At 44.9% G+C, this 20,580-nt stretch overlaps 1 protein-coding gene across 1 annotated transcript in view; it reads left to right on the forward strand.

Annotated features, from left to right (window-relative positions):
* Window positions 1-20,580, forward strand: part of PITPNC1 (phosphatidylinositol transfer protein cytoplasmic 1) — a 263,263-nt gene that overhangs the window by 118,914 nt on the left and 123,769 nt on the right. Inside the window, exon 2 of the mRNA XM_081219706.1 lies at window positions 12,559-12,707. Within this exon, the coding sequence (XP_081075832.1) occupies window positions 12,559-12,707 (149 nt within the window). The remainder of the gene's footprint in view (window positions 1-12,558; window positions 12,708-20,580) is intronic.

Genomic DNA, 20,580 nt, shown 5'->3' on the forward strand with positions numbered 1-20,580 from the left:
CTCTGGGTCATTAGAATAAGTCTGAGATGCATCAGAAAGTTATTTATTTATTTGTAATTTTATTGATGTATAGTTGATTTATAATGTTGTATTAGTTTCTGATGTATAGCAAAGTGATTCAGTTACACGCACACACATATATTATACATATTCTTTTTCATATTCTTTTCCATACGGTTTATTATAGGATATTGAATATAGCCCCCTGTGCTGCACAGTAGGGCCTTGTCATTTATCCATCCTATATAATAGTTTGCATCTGCTAATCCCAAACTCCCACTCCATCCCACCTCTACTCCCCCTTTAGCAACCACAAGTCTGTTGTCTATGTCTGTGAGTCTGTTTCTGTTTTGTAGATAAGTTAATTTGTGTCATATTTTAGATTCCACATATAAGCGATATCATATATTTGTCTTTCTCTTTCTGACTTACTTCACTTAGTATGATCATCTCTGGGTCCATCCATGTTGCTGCAGATGGCATTATTTCATTCTTTTTTATGGCTGAGTAGCAGTCCATCGTGTGTGTGTATATATATATACCACATCTTCTTTATCCATTCATCTGTCGATGGGCATTTAGGTTGCTTCCATGTCTTGGCTATTATGAATAGTGTTGCTGTGAACATCGGGGTGCATGTATCTGAAAAAGATAGATTTTGGGGTTTCTTTTTTTTTGTATTGCGGTACGTGGGCCTCTCACTGTTGTGGCCTCTCCCGTTGCGGAGCTCAGGCTCCGGACACGCAGGCTCAGCGGCCATGGCTCACGGGTCCAGCCGCTCTGCGGCATGTGGGATCTTCCCGGACCGGGGCACAAACCTGTGTCCCCTGCATCGGCAGGCGGACTCTCAACCACTGCGCCACCAGGGAAGCCCCAGAACAACAGCATCTCTTGATGTCACCCATCATTTTCCTGATTTTTAAATGTAGCAATTCCTGGAAATGTACCCAATTTACTCTATTTTGCCTGTCTTCATTAACTGTCTCAGGAGAGCAGGAGTTGACAACCATATACTTTTCTCCATCAGTTATCTGCTTATTTTTACCAAGGAAGAAACACCCATAGGCTGCTATTGCTTAGGAGAATGGTGCCTTTCCTACACCCAGCCACATACCCTATGGCTGCCTATGGGCTACAGGTACCACTGCAGGCATGTGAAACCTGGGGCCACTACTCCAAAGTGGGGTGAAGACAGATGCTGGAATTTTTCAGACTTTGAACCACAGATATAACTTGGTCATAACTCTCTCTCATCATTGCTAGAGAGTTAGCAGAGCCCTGAAACCACTTGCCGTGTCAGCTAGCACTTAAGCAAGCAAACGGGTTCAGTGACCTTCAAATATTACTGAGATCTTCTTGTTCTAGGCATGAAGTGTCTTGAATAATTCTTTCAAAACATTAAGAACTCCCATTGTTCAATTGTACATGAAGCAGCAAGTGCCTCTCTTTGCATCCAGTGTGCTCTTATGCTCTCAGACGTTCTCAAAGACACTAAAACTAATTGCTGTCATTCCTACGAGTATATTTCTAGCTTTAACCAGAAAAACAGCATCTCTTTTTTTTTTTTTTTTTTTTTCGGTATGCGGGCCTCTCACTGTTGTGGCCTCTCCCGTTGCGGAGCACAGGCTCCGGACACGCAGGCTCAGCGGCCATGGCTCATGGGCCCAGCCATGCCGCGGCATGTGGGATCCTCCCGGACCGGGGCACGAACCCGTGTCCCCTGCATCGGCAGGCGGACTCTCAACCACTGCGCCACCAGGGAAGCCCCAGAACAACAGCATCTCTTGATGTCACCCATCATTTTCCTGAAGGATTGTTAGGTACAATAGGCTTCACAAACAGGGGCTTTTCTAATTCAAGAAAGAGCCTGTTACCCCCATAAAGATAGACCTGTCTCCTAGAAATACCTCTGGTTATGAGGCCAAGGTTAAGGAGATGAGCATTGACACAGCAGGGTGTGGCAAGGAGACGGTGCAGGATATATTTCTGGAAATGTTCTATCTTAGTTTTCTCCCTTTTTGGTCTTGTGATTGGCTGTGGGTTTCTGCTTTGTAGTAAACACAAGAGCCTTGATTGCTTTCTAAAAGTCAGCCCTGTTACCAAACCTCTCCATTTACTTGAGTTGCAGTTGGTTTCACATTTCTTGGCAAATGGTCCAGTGGCTTTTATGTCAGCCTCAAGTTCCTTCAGCTCACAGCCTTGTGTCTTCGAGGTGGAACTCAGGAAACCCTCCTCTTCGCCGGAGACCAGGTCGACCTCGTTCATCGCTCTGCCTCCAGTATCTACAGAGCCTGATGTACTCTGTTCAGTGCACGAACGAGAAGGGACCAAGAGTGTCCCCCAACCAACGTCTGGAGAAATCCCATGTTCTGCCTCAAGGGCCAACTACCCCTGTGGTTTTGAACTGAGTTCTGGCAGTTCCTGTCTGCTCTCTCTGTGGGTTTTCATGCTGCTCTCTAATGGCTAACGTGTTCAGCTTCTCATTTATCAATACCAGGGGATGACACCTCTTGCCTGAGCCGATTCATATAAAGTAGCCTCTACTCACTGTGTGTTAGTTACCATTTTGGCTTTTCAATTTGTGTATCAAATGAGTTCTCAGGGCTAGAATACCACCCCCAAGGATGAGTCAGTGTTGGAAGGAGCAGTTAAAATGTGCTCTCTTGGGACTTCGCTGGTGGTGCAGTGGTTAAGAAGCCGCCTGCCAATGCAGGGGACACGGGTTCGAGCCGTGGTCCGGGAAGATCCCACATGCCGCAGAGCAGCTGAGCCCGTGCTCCGCAACAAGAGAAGCCACTGCAATGAGAAGCCCACATACTGCAACAAAGAGCAGCCCCCGCTCGCCGCAACTAGAGAAAGCCCATGTGCAGCAACGAAGACCCAATGCAGCCAAAAGTAAAATAAATAAATAAACTTATTTTTTTTAAATGTGCACTCATACTTTTCATATACTGTACCCTCCTGTACTCGGTCAAGTGGATTATGCTGCTGGACGGCTGAGTGTACTAGAAACAATTTGCGGTTTTGTACAGTCACAGGCATAGAGTTCTGCTTGCACCAGCACGAAGCATACCCTGAGCCCTTCCCTTGGCATTGAGTTGCTCTATTTCTATTCAGTTTAGTCCAAAACTTAGAATGGGTTAAGCACCAGCCTACAATGCTGTTTATATTAGTTTGTCACAGAAGGTGGATTTTTGAATTAAATGTCCAATAACCCAGCTCCTTCTTAAATCTTTTTATCAGCTTTTTCATTCCTGCACCCTGGTATTATGGCACAGTATTACGTAATAAACAAGGCACCTCTGATAGCTGCTTATAAAGATCCGGGAGAAAAGATAAATATGTGATGAAGCACTGATATCCTGAAATATGAGCTGCAGGTTTGTATTTTCTTTGTGGGATCGGATATTGGTTTTCGTGCTTTATTGACCTGGCAGGGAGAGAGCTGACGAAACACCAAGGAACTTTACACCTTTTTTTTTTTTTTTTTTTTTAAACCTCACTTGTCTACATGGAGAAATCTGGACATTTGAATCGCAGAGCCAGAAAGACTGATGGGGCTAGCCAGTCATGTCTTTGCAGAACCCAAATCAGATCCAGCCCATGGAGGTAAAAATACACACCATACCTTCCCAACGGAATAAAGGAAATGGAATTGGGCTTGTTGTAGAGTTGCTCCCAGGCAAATGGAGGAGCTGGGCTGTGAACTGTGACAGTCCTGTTCAGTAAGGAGCTGGGGTTCTCAGTGACCCTAGTTAAGGTTGGCGGGATCAGAATGCACTTGTATTCAGTTAATCACTCTTTCCCTTCGGTCAGGGTGTGTGTCTGTAACACTGTCACAGTCAGCACCATGTTGCTTGGGAACATCAGCAACAGGAATCCTCCAGATTGCTAACGTCAAAGACATTTAAGTTTAGGGCAGAGTGCGCCAGGCATCTCCCCCGGCATGGCAGGAGTTGGGCATCTCATGCAACATTGTCTCTGGGGGAAGTCATTTTATAGTTCTGTCCCCTTGGCTCATCACCTACAAATAAGCTTCCAAACCAAAGATCCATCAAATATAGAAGTCGCTGTCCTAAAAAAAGCTTTTTCATAATCATAAAAATAGAATCACTGATAGATGGCCACCTTGAGGCGTGAAGTAAGTAAGCGACAGGGGAGAACGATGTGTCCCGGGTTTTTTAAAGAATTGTGATGAAATATACATCACATAAAGTTTACCATTCTAACCATTTTTAAGTGTACAGTTCAGTGGCGCTGAGTGCATTCACATTGTTATGCAAACATCAACACCATCCATCCATCCCCAGGACTTTTTCATCATCCCACACAGAAACTCTCTCCTATTAAGCGTTAACTCCCCACCCCTGCTGGCAACAACCATTCTACTTTCTGTCTCTGTGAATTTGACTGCCCTAGGGACGTCATATAAGTGGATGTTCCCAAGTTTTTTTATAACGTTTTGGGAAGTGTTTGATCTGACTACCATCTAATACAGTTTTTGCAGAAGGAAATGATGGTCTTGGGCTGATGGTCAGGTTTTCCCCGATTTTTGCATTGTAGGGGTGTGTATGGCAGATGCCTTGTTCTCTTAGCCTGTATAGAACCGTAGCAAGGGACTTCCCTGGTGGTGCAGTGGTTAAGAATCCACCTGCCAATGCAGGGGACACAGGTTCGAGCCCTGATCCGGGAAGATCCCACATGCCGTGGAGCAGCTAAGCCCGTGCGCCACCACCACTGAGCCTGCGCTCTAGAGCCCATGAGCCACAACTACTGAAGCCTGCACGCCTAGAGCCCGTGCTCCGCAACAAGAGAAGCCAACGCAATGGGAAGCGCATGCACTGCAACAAAGAGTAGCCCCCACTCGCTGCAACTAGAGGGAGCCCACGCACAGCAACGAAGACCCAATGCAGCCAAAAATAAATAAATAAGACTTGACCTTTTAAAAAAAAGAATGGTAGCGAAATGGAAACAAATGAAACAGATCTTCACCTCCCAGTCAGACGTGTTGCCAAACACAAGGAGCCATTGCTACAGTGTACAGTTTGACATTTTATAAAGCATATTAACTTGTAAGTTTTTTTCACACTTGATTCTCACCATGTCCCATGAGGTGTTTTCTTAGTCCTTTTTTTTTTTTTTTTTTTTGGTACGCAGGCCTCTCACTGTTGTGGGCTCTCCCGTTGCGGAGCGCAGGGTCCGGACGTGCAGGCTCAGCGGCCATGGCTCACGGGCCCAGCCGCTCTGCAACATATGGGATCTTCCCAGACCGGGGCACGAACCCGTGTCCCCTGCATCAGCAGGCAGACTCTCAACCACTGCGCCACCTGGGAAGCCCCTTAGTCCCATGATAAGAAACCGTGGCTCAGTTAAGCCAATTGTCTAGGGTTACAAAACTCATCAAAGGCAGAATCAGGACTTTGGCTGCAGGTTTTCCATTTTAAAACTGCAGTGCTTTCCACCATAGCACACAGTGAACAATTATCACCTCTCTGGAGGTCCAGGTAATGCCAGTCCTCAGAAAGGGAGAGCTTCTCCAAATGTACCCTTTATTACCAGTGCCCTACCTCACTAGCTTGGAAACACATGGAAACCCTTGACCTGACCAGCCAGCCTCTGAAGTCTTGGTATGGATTGATGGCCTGACTCTCCATCCCTGATGGTCAAGTTTAGGGCTTAGACCAGCACCATCCAATAGAAATATGTGAGCCACAAATGCCAACCACATATGTAAAGAAACAGGTGAAGTTATTTTTAAGAATATATTTTAGTTAACCCTGTATCTCTAAAATACTATCATTTCCATATGCAATCAATTTAAAAATTATTAATGAGCTTTACTTTTTTTGTTGTTGTTACTAAGTTTTTTGCTGTTGTTACTAAGTGTGTGTTTTACACTTATAAGCAACCTCAAGCCAGATGCTAAAATTTCATCAGAGGTACCTGAAGTGAATTGAGATTTCATAAAAATTTTCAGTTTAAACAGTAGATTTATGTCTACTGAATAGTGTGTCTCACACATATGTAAAAGTTTTCTTATAGCTGAATCGAGTATCAGTTTTTTGGGGTTTTTTTTTTTGTGGTACGTGGGCCTCTCACTGCTGTGGCCTCTCCCGTTGCGGAGCACATGCTCCGGACGTGCAGGCTCAGCGGCCATGGCTCACGGGCCCAGCCGCTCCGCAACCTGTGGGATCTTCCCGGACCGGGGCATGAACCCGTGTCCCCTGCATCGGCAGGCGGACTCTCAACCACTGCGCCACCAGGGAAGCCCGAGTATCAGTTTTAAAGTTTAAGTTAATTAAAAGGAAAGAAAATTTTAAATTCAGTCCCTCCATCACACAGGTCCCATTTCCAATGCTCATAAGCTACATATGGTGAGTGGCCACCATCCCGGACAGCGCTGGTTAGTGCTGGACCCAGTAGCACTGCACTAGACAGGGGTCAGCAACCTTCTTCTGTAAAAGACCAGATAGTAAATATTTTCAGCTCTTTGAACCACATGGTGTCTGCCGTGGTATCATGAGAGCAGTCGCAGAATGAATGAGTACGGCTGTGTTCCAGTAAAACTTTATTTTAAAAACACAGGCACCAGGCCACATAGTTTGCTGACTGCTGGACCAGAGCATTTGTCCCACTGCCTCAGCTGTGCTGTGACATTCTAGAAAACAGCTGGCTCTAGCCTCTAGTTTTCTGATATGAGGTTGTTAAAATCTGGCCTCATCACATCCCCTTCCCTGAGTGGAATTACAATTTTGGCACCACTTGGCGTGAAGACTGCAATGCACTGGAGTCCTGGGTGATGTTTTATCTTTCAGGCACTCTCTTCAGGGGCCTCCTTGGGCATCGTGAGGCAATTGCTCCACTGTGCTTTGAGGTCCATGTATTGAGAGTAGAGAAGACTGGGGAAAAAAAGCCAAGAAAAGCATTAAGGGTGATGTGAATAATGTGGGAAACTCCCAAGAATGCCACCTTGTATCACCCTCTGCTCTTTCCTCTCTCCACACAGCCAGAGTGAGAGAGGCAGGAATCACGCACATTTCAAAGATGGAAACATACATGATATCAGGTTAAGTCAGAGGGACAGGTATTTCTCCGTGGTTGTCATATTGTGTGGTATCCGTCTGTTTTGATGGTAGAAGTGGAAATAGTTGTAAATTCTGATTCCCGATCTGGGGGCTTGAAGACCTGAGTTATAACATCAGGGAATAACTCCATCCAGGCTGAGTGATGTTTATTGCAAAACAGTGGTTCCCACCTTTCACATCAGATGTTTGAAAACGGTATTGGGACTGATGAAGGACGAGAAAGGGGGCAGGGGGAGGGATTGGAAGAAAGATGACACCCCCTTGGTTCTTTATGGAGGGGAATATGGGAGCCTGGCCTTGCAGAGATCTCTGAAGCTCAGCAATTGGGGGAAGGGGCAGTTAAGTGAAAGCTTAGGGTTCTACTGAACCTAAAACTTTGGGTCCAGTACTTCTAACGGCAAGGATGCTATTTAGGTGTTGGTGATGGTCAGTTAATAATCCCTTACCATAATCAGGAGTTTTGACTTGGGGTCACCTTTTCTAAAAATCAAGGTTTGAGGTGAACTGTATTAAGTACCTTGTTTGTGTCCAGTCACAGAGTTTGCAAAAGTACAAAGTGATGAAACCCCTTGGCTTTTCCAGGCATGTTATGCAACTCTGCCTTCCCTCGAGTTCTGCAGCTTTATCAAACATGCAACGCTGCATGCAAATGGGAAAGATCTGCGTCCCCATGATTTTTTTTTTTTGACTACAGAGAGAATTATTTGGGGTAGCTGTTCTGATGATGGCTCTCATGGAGGCTCAGCCCTGCAGCGCAGAGCTGTCTCTAATCCTGATTGCCTGTAATGATGATTACCCCAAACTCTGGAATTATAACAGTAGATTTTACAAAGTTAGAGCAAAATTGCTCCTCCATTCCATATGTGCGCGCAGTTTAAAGAACTTTGATCTTTCAAATGATATCAGACTTTTGTTCTTCATCTTCTGAAATAGCAAAGTTCAAAGGCAGTGGCTCTGAACCATCCCTCTTTGTTCATCATAATGAGATCTAGGTTTGTTAAAGCAGTTCACCTGTTAGAGAAATAAGGGCTGAAGCTGAGTGGAGAAGAAAGAGTACAGACCTATGGTCTTCAAACCCCACCTCTGCCACCTAGAAGCCACGTGGCAGGAGGAAGTCTCTAGCCTCTCGGAGACTCAGCTTCCTCATCTGTAAATATGTACCTGTCTGAATCATTGTACCTGTCTGAATCACTGAATCTTAGAAATGAATATAAAGCACCTAATTGGTGCCTCACACTGATAGGCAATCAGTTAAGCTTTACTCTATCACCACCACAATCATCATTATCAATTCTGTTATCGATTCTCTGGCTTCAGTGTCTTCAGAATCCTTCTGAGTCTATGGATTTCGCAGCCTTCATTTCACATACAAGTTTGTTTGGAGTTGATGATCTGTGATGTAGTATTCTCACTAAATTAGTGATAGAGCTTTGCAAGAATTCAGTGTTAAAAGAGGAAAGAAGAAACAGGCCCCCTAAAGATGGAAACTTTTGGTCTTGGCACCGTCTGGTACTGAGCAAGTACTAATGAAGGCCTTCCCCACTCTCTGCTGCAGTGGTTCTCAGCTTTTAGCGTGTATTTGGATAAGATCCCCAACTTCCCTCTACCTCAGAGTGTGAATGTAAAAGGGCTGGAATGGCCCAGGATTCAGCCATTTTTTTTAGGAGTATCTCTCGTGATTTTGAGACATGGTTGAAGGACTCTCTGTCCTTCCCTGTCCGCTCTAATTGAGAAACTTCTGGATGCATGTGTCTTTGAGTCAGTTTGTGGTTTAAAACCTCTGCTTCTGGATGGCCCAGCTCAGATGGCCACAACCCAGAGAACAGGCCTGATTTGCTTGAGCGTGAATAAAGTGACAGCTGCAGGGTCCTTGACCACCTCAGTGTCTGGGCTTGAGTGTCCCGCCACCCCCGACAATGTCACCCACGTTACTGCATCCAGCGTCTGTCAGTCGCCCACAGACTGACGCTATCTTAGTGAGCTAGTGCTGGTGTCTGCCCTGCAATGGCTCTTTCAGGAGCCACCAGAATGATCAATGAGGCTGGGCAGCCAGGCCCTCCTCTGCCTGCCTCGGCCCTTTCCTTTCAATAGGGCAGGAAGCAATCGAGCTGAGCGCAGCCAGGCTGACTCGCGTCTGGCTAATGGCTTTTCTGTGTCATGCGTCGCCCTTGGTCCCGTACATTTTCATGCGTGAGTGAGTTGGAGCTCCTGGAGATGGTCCAGGGATAGGCATCCCTTCTGTCAAGTCCCTCCACCCCCGACTAAAGCCCTTGACAGCATTTTGGCTTAGGGGTATCTGCTTCAGAAGTGGGGTCAACACTTTTTTTTTTTTAATTGAGGTTTTCAACTAAAGAAAAATGCACAACCTAAAAGATGCAAGTTAAGTTGTATTTGGGGAGCTTACTGAGTCCTAGAGCTCTGAGAAACTGCTCCAAAGAGGTAAAGGAGGAGCCAGAATATATAGGAGTTTTTTTTTTGTTTTTCTTTATAAATTTATTTATTTATTTTTATTTATTATTTTTGGCTGTGTAGGGTCTTCGTTGCTGCGCGTGGGCTTTCTCTAGTTGCAGTGAGCGGGGGCTCCTCTTCGTTGCAGTGCGTGGGCTTCTCACTGCGGTGGCTTCTCTTGTTGCTGAGCACAGGCTTTAGAGCACGTGAGCTTCAGTAGATGTGACGCATGGGCTCAGTAGTTGTGGCGCACGGGCTTAGTTGCTCCGCGGCATGTGGGATCTTCCTGGACCAGGGCTCGAACCCGTGTCCCCTGCATTGGCAGGCGGGTTCTTAACCACTGTGCCACCAGGGAAGGCCTGGAGTTTTTTTGTGTGTGGGAAGATGCAAGAATCTGGGCTCATTGAAATGATTCCTTAGCTATACATCTTAACTGTCTAGGGCCAGTATCCAAAGCACAGAATGTTACGTTTTATTCTCCATCCTGAATTCCCCTCAGGGCACGCCATTGGGGCTGGGGGTGGGGGGCGTTGTGTGGCTACGGTGGCTAATGGCTTGATGACCGGCAAACATTCATTGTTTACTGGAATGGCGGCAGCATTCCCTTTCCACCAGGTGGAAATCACATAACACAAAATTAACCATTTTAAAGTCAATTCAGCAGCATCTAGTACATTCGCAATATTGTGCAACCACCACCTCTATCCAGATCCAGAACACTTTCATCACCCCAGAAGGAAGCCCCGTACCCATTGTATGGGTTTGCTCGGGCTGCCATAGCAAAGCACCACAAAATGGGTGGCTTAACCAACCAGAGTTGTAAGGGCTCACAGTTGTGAATGGTGGAAGTCAAAGATCAAGTGTCAGCAGGCAGGGCTGGTTCCTTCTGAAGGCTGGGAGGGAAGGATCTGTTCCAGGTCAGTCCTTGGCTGGTAGATGGCCATCTTCGTGCATCGCTTCATCTCGTATTCTTCCTGTGAGTGTCTCTATGTCCAACTTGCCCCTTTGTGTAAGGAAAACAGTCCTATTGGACTAGTGCCCATCCTAATGACCTCATTTTAATTTGATTACCTCTGTAAGGCCCCTATCTCCAAATAAGGTCACATTCTGAGGTACTGGGACTTCAACATATGAATTTTGGGAAAACACAATTCAACTGGTAACACACATTAAGCAGTATCAGTATCAATACTTCCTTCCTTTTTATGGCACAGTAATATTCCATTGTAAGTAAACAAGTATTTTTTTGAACTCCAAGTACAAAGCAACTGCCAGTGACATCTCCACCCCCTGGGCAGCTGGACATGCTGTTCCAGGCTTGTGTGCCCATCCGTATAAGGTAGAGTGTTGATCTCACGTATCTCCAATCTGTAAACTTTTTCTCACTGTCTTCCTCCTTGAAACAGTATTAGTCAGTCTTTATGAGCAAAGGAAAGAGGGGAAGCCAAGGCAAGTTTCTAATCCCAAAATTTGTTTAAAAATAAGTTTTATCTTCGATTTTCCTCTCTCCTCTCCCTGCTCTTATCCTCAGCACACACACACAGTTACATTAAATCATTTTAAATGCAGACCCTTCTGGGGAAGAGGCGTGGCACAGACAGGAAGCACTGCCCTTTGAGAAGAGCCAGAAAGCTGCTGTTCCCATTGTCATGGTTACTGGGCCTGGTCCCTCAGGCTGGCCTCACGCCAGAGCCTCTCCCATTCTCTTCACACTCCCCTCCCGGCACCTGCCTCAGAATGGAAGAGGGGCCTTTGGACGTGTGTGTCCTCTCAGCTTTGGAACTGACTGCGCTGTTGACTTGTACATTATACATGCCCCCTTAATTTAAAATCTATTTCTCTCTCTTATGCACATAGACAGGGGACCTACATACCTGCTGGCCTGGGCTCTTTGGGGATAACCCGGAGCCGTCATTAGCCTGCTGCAGACTCAGGCCCCTTCCCCCCGTCCCTCGGGCCTTGATGATGTTGCCACTGTGTGTTGTTTCACACCGAACCTGTGGAAGGACCACAGCAGCGTCTCATCGTCCTGCCTGCTGATTCTGAGCAGACTTCCTCGGTGCAAAAGTCTTTTGACTCCCTCCTTCCTCTCTCTCTTCTTTTCCCCTCCGTCAAATTAGTTTTGTCACTTTGGAAGTTCACTGGGTGAAGAGATGCCTGCTGGCCCCAGGGTTTTCAGAGAGGCAAGAACGAGAATGGAACAGCTCAGAGATACAGGCGGCACAGAAAGTGTTCACATTACATGTTATTCCATTTTATCGTTTTCGTGTAAGCACATGTAACTTCTGGCATCTCAGCCTGGAAGGCCCTGCACTAAGGCCCCAGGACTTAAAGATACTGTAGATTTTCCTCCTTGTGGACCAGCCTAAAGGTGGGTCCACAGTTTCCACTCATAGTGGGGCCTGGGCATCTGGAGGTTTTTTTTTTTTTTTTTTTTTTAAAGCTTCCAGGTGACTCTAACGTCCAGCCACCTTTGAGAACCACCATTCTATGGGACAGAGGCCTCCAGGAGAGTTGAACACTTTGAGAGGCGAAGGAAGAGACAGGTGACATCTAATCCTCTTGTGCCCAGCAATGCAGTTAATCAGGCAGAAAAAAGGCACAGAAATCACAAACCTTAGCCTGTCTGAGCCTGTCTTGAGCCAAGCAGAATAGGACTTCAGCGCCACTTAACCCTGTAGGGCCAGAGTGGAAAGGGAGACTCCGGCGTGCCCACCTCCCGGCCACTACCCATGGGTTGGTTGATCGGCTGCCAAACCTTGCAGGCCATCGGCCACACCGGCAAGCATCTGCCAAGGTGATGCAAAGTGTTCACAGGAACGGGCCGTTTCTGCTTTCTACTCACAGCTCGTTCTCCACCTTCTTCCTAAGGAAGAGTAACATCAGGCCCACGTGCCTGCTTTCTTTTCTCAGCAGAAAGCGCTGATGCTCTGAGTTGCTTGCGGCGCAGCAGCGGTGGTGGTGCGGGGGCAGTTTTCGGAGGTGAGCGATGGGTCTGACCCCTCTGTGTCTGTGTGTTTTGTAGTACAAAATCGGACAGCTGTACATGATCAGCAAGCACAGCCATGAACAGAGCGACCGAGGAGAAGGGGTGGAGGTCGTCCAGAACGAGCCCTTCGAGGACCCTCACCATGGGAACGGGCAGTTCACGGAGAAACGCGTGTATCTCAACAGGTGAGTCCTGGCAGCCGGTGCTCTGCCTCCGGGCACCCACCCTGCCCAGGGGCTCCCACCCAGCCCCACTGCAAGACTGAGGTAGAGGGCTTCCCTGGTGGCGCAGTGGTTGAGAGTCCGCCTGCCGATGCAGGGGACGCGGGTTCATGCCCCAGTCCGGGAAGGTCCCACATGCCGCAGAGCGGCTGGGCCCGTGAGCCATGGCCGCTGAGCCTGCGTATCCGGAGCCTGTGCTCCACAACGGGGGAGGCCACAACAGTGAGAGGCCCACGTACAGCAAAAAAAAAGACTGAGGTAGAGGCTGTGACTGTCTGGGATAAAAAGGTGACTTGGAAAGTCTTTACATCCGCCCTCCAAAACTGCCAGTCTGGTTGCTGCCAAAAACAGAAACCCCTGCATTCTGCAAAATAGTCCTCAAGTGCGTTTTCGTCAGGAGGAGCTTTCCTCTTACCTCTCCCAACCCTTCCGTGACATGTTAAAGATGAAATCTGATCTTAAGAATTAAAGGACTTTGTCTTCACCCTTGGTCCCGGGTTAGCAGAAGGAAAGAGGCAGCTTTGCCTGTAAGTTGTACAAAAGTAGGTGCTGAATGTGGCTGTGTGCTGTTGGGGTCTTGACTCAGTAAGATCTCCACTTCCTGCCGAGTGACCACTCGGGTGTCCGCAAAGGGAGATGACAAAACCACTGGTCACCTGTGACCAAAGTGATATGGAGTACTCGGGTGGTTTCTGTTTCTCAAGTAGACCCATCCTTCCCAAGGTAGAGGTTGTCATCTCTCCTCTGAAAGGGTAAAGATTCAAGGATCATCAACCAGCGCTGATCAGGACTGCCGTTTCTGTTTTGCAAAATACATTCTTTAATCTCTTCTGTTTTCTTATCACTAATGACATAATTGATTGTTGGGGCTTGTCTGATCTTCTCCCGACCTTACACCCCCCTTCCAGGTCATTTTCTTCCTTTCACTTTTCTGGGTCAGAACATTTGGAGTCACGTGCCATATTTTCTCAAAAGTAACTGCCTATGACAGTGAACCAGCATAATGACCATTGTGGTCATTGCTGTCATCTTTACCACCATATATGGCCTCTCCTATTGGCCATTTCTCATTCAGAAGGCACTTCCAGCATCGTAGCTGGACTGTGTCCCCAGTTTAAACACTGACACTTGTGAATATTTCTCCATGCTCAGTGCCACGGTCAAGTGTCTCTGAGAGGAGCCATATTTGGATTCCCCCATTCTTGTATGACCTCTACCCTTCAGCAGGCTGAAGGGAACTATTGCTTCTTGCTGGGAGGGTTTGTATTCTGTCACCAGGGTATTTGGAAATCTCTCAGGCCAATATCCCGACACTGGGCTGATTACATCAACACATTTTAATCTTCCCAGGGAAGCCGTACCAGGGAATTCCTGAGTCACGATGAAATGCAAATGAGATTGATCTTGTTCATCTATCAGTAGCCGTGAATGCCCAGGATTTGGAACCAGTGCAGCCTGCAGCCAGCTGTGGATTTGCAGGAGTAGCTGAGCTCCAGGTCTAGCCTGGGGATGGCTTCCTTGCGGAGAGAGGTTTCTCAATATGCTGCTGTGGCATTCTTAGTGCAAAGGGTGTAAGTCAAATATGGAGCATCGATCACCTCTGTAGAGCAAAGAGAAGTGTGGGGGGGGCGGTGCCAGAAAATAGATACAAACCTACAGAAAATTCCATTTCTCGGCAGACAATTGCATTTTCCACAGTTATTGCCTGGGGAATGTTCCCTGTGTACCAAATTCAAGAAATTAGAAAACTTTGTAACGTTTCCTGAAACAGAACAAGAAGTGTCCAGCTGTCTCTGTCATGTCTGTTTTCTCTATCAAAATATATGACATTTGTTTTAAAGGAGAATACTAAACATTAGTAAGAGGGAAATTTGTTATACATAGAATATCTGGACTTCCAGTAATAATAACTAAAAGGATTAATACGGACCCTCCCCCCACCTCATATGACAGACACAGGATGAAATATAACAATATAAAGCTGATTTCAAAGCAAAGAAAGGGAAATCGTCAGGTACTAGAAATAAAGAGGAAACTAACTGGAGTGGAAAGCAGATGAGTTAATGCTAAGTAAGCTGGGGGGTGTCAGAACTGAGCGTGGGCCCTGACATCTAGGGGCTGTGGATGTCATTCCTATAAGGGGACAGGAAGTGTGGCCTTGGTGCATGTAACTGGGGTGTTGGGACTGAGAATGGTGCAAAAAAAATCATTTTTGACAATCAAGGGCTGAGAAAGGTTACTACTCAGAGACACAGATTGAAAGAACTACTAAAGGTTGTACTTGAAGTAAAAGAAAATTGAAACCAAGAAACAGGAGGGGGGAATCTAGAAGTAATAGTAAACAAAGAAATTGGTAAACATCTAGACAAATCTGAATGAGCATAGAATGTTTCAAATATATGAATAATTAGTAATTGGAAGTATATTTGTGGAATTTAAATAACAGACAATAATAACAGAAGATGAAAGTGTAGTAAGTATAGTAAAAAAAAAAAGTGCTCTAAGTTGCTAATATCATCTAGGAAGAAAAAAAAGATGTTTATTAATTTAAAAAAATTTAAGGCAGGGACTTCCCTGGTGGTCCAGCGGTTAAGACTCTATGCTCCCAATGCAGGGGGCCCGGGTTCGATACTGCATGCCATAGCTAAGAGCCTGCATGCCACAACTAAAAGATCCCACATGCTGCAACTAAGACCTGGCTCAGCCAAATAAATAAATAAATATTTTTTTTAATTTAAGGCAAATACGTGTATTCAAAATGTAAAGGTAACCTCTAAAAGAATAGTAAAATAATATGTAACTTCCAAGAGAAAACTTGACCAATCCAATAGAAGGCAGAGGAAGAACAAAGAGAAGCCTACAAAAAGCACAGTAAATGGAAAACAAATTTTGTTTGTCAGATGATAAAGCGAAATGTGTCAGTGATCACAATAATAATGTGTGTTGAACCCTAAACCTGAACCTAGCTCAACAAAGATATGGCAACACTGACAAAATCACAAGTGGCCTAAAGTTATAATGGGAGATTTTAACCTACTTGTTTAATAAACTGATAGGGCTTCCCTGGTGGCACAGTGGTTGAGAGTCCGCCTGCCGATGAAGGGGACACGGGTTCGTGCCCCGGTCCGGGAAGATCCCACATGCCGCAGAGCAGCTGGGCCCATGAGCCATGGCCGCTGAGCCTGCGCATCCGGAGCCTGTGCTCTGCAACGGGAGAGGCCACAACAGTGAGAAGCCCGCGTACCGCAAAAATAAATAAATAAATAAATAAACTGATAGATCGAATAGACAAACAATTGAACAAACATAGAGAAGATGTAAATGACAGAATTACAAGCTTGATCTGGTGGACATTAATAGACCCTGGAACCAACATGCCTTTCAAACACACATGAAAGTGTACAAAAACTGATTATACAAAGTAGGCCAGAAACCAGTCTCAAATACCAGAAAATCAATATTGTGTAGATCCTGTTGACTGATTAAAAAGCATGACAATAAGAAATTGGTAGCAACAATAAATGAACTCCTTCATCATTTAGAAATGTAAAAATTTCTAAGTATTTCATGGGTTGAAAATGTCAGATACTTATTTTCCCAGCCACCTTTGCGGCTAGGGATGGCATGTGACCTAGTTCCAGCCAATGAGATGTGAGATTTTCCTCCCTGATTTAAAAAGGAAAGATGTTCAAGAGAGGCATGATCTGCTTCTAAGAAAGGGGGTGGGAAATACATGGTGATGGCTGGGAAGGCAACTAATAGTGCCCACCACATGAATCTTGATAACAAAACTGAACAATAACAGTATAAAAGGGAAGCTTATAGACTGATTTCAGTTAAGAACATAGACAGGAAAATCCTATATGAAACTTTAGCAAATCAAATACCTCAGAGTATAATAATAGTAATTCATGACCTGATCAGATTTATGACTGATCGTTAACATCAATTTGAGAATTTGACAAGATTGCTGGGTATAAAATTCATAATACAAAAATCAGTAACACTATTATAGAGTGGGAGCAATAAATGGAAAAAATAATTTTAAAAAATTTCATTTATAAGAGAAAGGAAACCTAAAGGTAGCCAGTAAAGAATCCACAAGATATACAAAATCTTTTCAGAGGAAAATATAAAACATTAGCAGAGGACATTTTGAAAAACCTAGACAAATGAGACTATTCATGGATGGGAAAAGCTATGTAATAAAGTTGCCATCAATTCCCAAATCAATTATAAATTTAAGGCAAAACTAATTAAAATGCCAACCAGGTTGTTTTTAAACAGAATTTGAGAATATAGTCCTAAAATTCCTAATTACTACAGCTTTATAAGGAGTCTTGATGTCTGGTAGGGTGAGTCTCTCCTACGTACTGAACTTTTCCAGAATTGTTCATATGAATCTTAGGACTAGAAACCCAAGTGATATGAAGAATACCAGAAGAAACCAAAGACATTTAACCTAGAAAAGCTAGACTGGGGTGTATAATGGTTTGATCAGGTGGGAGAAGGATTAGACTATGTATTCTAGATGACCTCAAGAGGACCAATTAGACTAAGACCAATGGGTGAGAATGCCAGGAGAAAAATTTAGGCTCAGTTTAAGAAATCTAAGTATTTGAGCCATCAGAGAGCAAAGTAAGGTGACTTATAGTCAATTATGCTGCTGCTGGGGGTGTTTGAGCATAAGCAGAACACACCCTTGTCAGGCTGTCCTTGAGTAGATTCAAACATCAAGTAGGTGGTTAAAATGGACAACCTTTCAGATCCTTTTCAACCCTAATTTTCTATGCTTAAAGTCTGTTTCAGATATTATCTCATCTCTCCTCCAGCATACATAAATGAATAACCAGTGAGGCACAGGAAAAAAAAATACCTTTAGCTCCTTTTGCACAAATCTAAAGTAGGTCCATTATTTTATCTCAGAACCAGGGAGATTATGGTTTAGTAAGAGAGAAAGAAAGAAAAAATTGGTATGTGACATAACTATAAAATAATAAGTATTTTCGTAATCATAAAAGTAAACCAAACCTACTACTTTGTAGTTACAAACTAGAGTTAACCCACCTCGAGTTAACCCATGTCCTGCATGCACAGGTCATGGGACTGCCATGTTGGTGAGGCTGCTTTGTAATTGTAATTCATTAAATGAGTGTGTATTGAAATTGACAGTGTGTAACAAATTGCTCTGGTGTTGGAGAGAATCTCTTAATAATTAAGACATGGTTCTTGTATTCTGATCAAAGTAGGGTCCTAGGTCAACCGATTCCATTATTTGTAAGTTCATCTGTCCGTCTTATGAGTGGTGTCAAGGAGGAAAAACTTTTCTTCAGTCTACTTAGTTATTGGTGATTGGGTCCCGAGAATTAAATTGAAACTGACAGATTAACAGGAGAAAAGACAAGTTTTTATTCATGTACATAGGCGAGAGCATCCAGAAAAATGTGACTCAAAGGGGTGGTTAGAATTTGGGGCTTATATACCATTTTTAAAAAAATAAATTTTAATTTATTTATTTATGGCTGCGTTGGGTCTTCGTTGCTGCGCACTGGCTTTCTCTAGTTGTGGCAAGCAGGGGCTACTCCTTGTTGCGGTGCGCAGGCTTCTCACTGCGGTGGCTTCTCTTATTGCAGAGCATGGGCTCTAGGTGCGCGGGCTTCAGTAGTTGTGGTGCATGGGCTTCAGTAGTTGTGGCATGCGAGCTTCAGTAGTTGTGACTCACGGGCTTAGTTGCTCCGCAGCATGTGGGATCTTCCCGGACCAGGGCCTGAACCCGTGTCCCCTGCAATGGCAGGTGGATTCTTAACCTCTGTGCCACCAGGGAAGCCCTTATATACCATTTTTAATAAGGGAGGGAGAGAAAAGAGACTTACGGGAAAACAAGTGTCTTGTATGAAAAATAAATGAGGCCTTAGGAGAATGGATGGGAGACAAGATAGACATTGTGACAATGTCTGTTTAGGTGATTTCTTATCCTGGTGCTTAATTCTTTTCTCTGGTGATCGGAGTCAATCTTCTCTGGTTGCGAAACTCACGGAGAGGGGATTTATGACAGTTGAATTCTTTTGGGAGGTTGTGTTTTTATGCAGATAAGGGGAGTTCAGAAAAAGTGTCTTTCTGCGACTGTTGGATTCTCAAATGTCTTCAGCTCAAAATAATCCTGATGTCACTGTAGCATGTTGTGGACCCCTTCACTGACCACAGGGTCCTGAGAGTTGGGCTGGAAGTAGCCAAGATGTTCCAGTGCCCACTTAATAACTTACACAGAGGGGCTTCCCTGGTGGTCCAGTGGTTAAGACTCCACGCTTCCAATGCAGGGGACGCGGGTTTAATCCCTGGTCAGGGAACTAAGGTCCCACATGTCACGCAGTGTGGCCAAATAAATAAATAACTTAACGCAGAGAAATATCAATGTCCTGTGGACCTGAATTCACGAGCTGGCAAAGGGAATGCATTCTCTTCCTTATGTCAATCTGTATGGGAAGACAAATCACACTCAGAAACTGCTTTATTGATTTATTACCCAAAGCAACTATCTGGGGCATTGGAAGTACTCAGTGCCTGTGTCATCAGGGCCTCCTCTCTGAGTCTGTCTTGACCAGAAAGGACATTTTGTGTAAGGATGTTAGTGGTCCACAGAATTATCTGGAGGCTTGAGAATGGACAGCTCTCAGGGCAGCTCCAAGAGGCCAAGAGCAGCAATGATGACAGCCATCTTTAAGTGAAACTGACCTTTTCATTCTGCCGTTACCATCATGGCTGCTGTGGGTGGGTCTGAATTGTCCATTTTTTCTTTCTATCATTTGTTCTAAAATTTCAAACATGGGGAGTTCCCTGGTGGCCCAGTGGTTATGGTTACAGACTTTCACTGCTGTGGCCTGGGTTCAATCCCTGGCTGGGGAACTGAGATCCTGCCAGCTGCATGGCATGGCCAAAAAAATAAGTAAATAGAATAAAATAAAATAAAATTCCAAACATAAGCTTCCCATTGAGTTCCCAGGCCAAGCCAGGCTACTAGTGGGTGGGGAGAGGGACTTCCAGACTGTTTTCCAAAGCGGCTGCACCATTTTACACTCCCTCCAGCAATGTATGAGGGTTCCAATTTCTCTACATAATCACCGACACTTGTTATTGTTCGTCTTTTTGATTACAGCCATCCTAGTGGGTGGGAAGTGGTATCTTGCTTGAGTTTTGATTGACATTTCCCTAATGACTAATGACATTGAGCATCTTTTCATGTGCTCATGGGCCATTTATATGTCTTCTTCAGAGACACATCTGTTGAAATCCCTTGCCCATTTTTAAATTGAGCATAATGTCTTTTTCAAATGCCATTTATCCTTTTAGTACTTGCTTCTTATCTCCCAGTACTGTGGGGTTACTCCACTCTCTGGCCCTTCCTATAGCGTCTGATACACTGTTATGTGCAGTACATTTGGGTGACTGCCTAATGCATTTAGAACATTACATTAGTTCTAATACATTAGTACGTTTGGTGGTTGTCCTTGGGCCTTTGATCCAGTTCAGTTAACCAAATAAGTGGTATTTCTTGGCTTGTCTTCAAAAATCCTGGTTTCAACTGGCATCCAGGGAAAGGAGGCAAGATACTAATCAAACTCTGGAACAGCGATTCTAAATAAAACCTGTTGTCCAGAATCATGTGAGGGTGGGGCTTTTCTTTTGTTCTGTTTCATTTTCACTTCATCCCTAGCATCACTCCAGTCCCCTCCCACTGAAGCCCATGAGGGGAGGGAATCTGGTGGGGGTGGAGGGGCATTGGAGAAAAGATGGAGCCTATTTTTAGGCTTGTTTATCAGTCATGAAGTGTCATGTTCTT

The sequence above is a fragment of the Mesoplodon bidens genome, assembly GCF_964165515.1.
Source record: "Mesoplodon bidens genome assembly, chromosome: 19".
NCBI lineage: Eukaryota > Metazoa > Chordata > Mammalia > Artiodactyla > Ziphiidae > Mesoplodon > Mesoplodon bidens.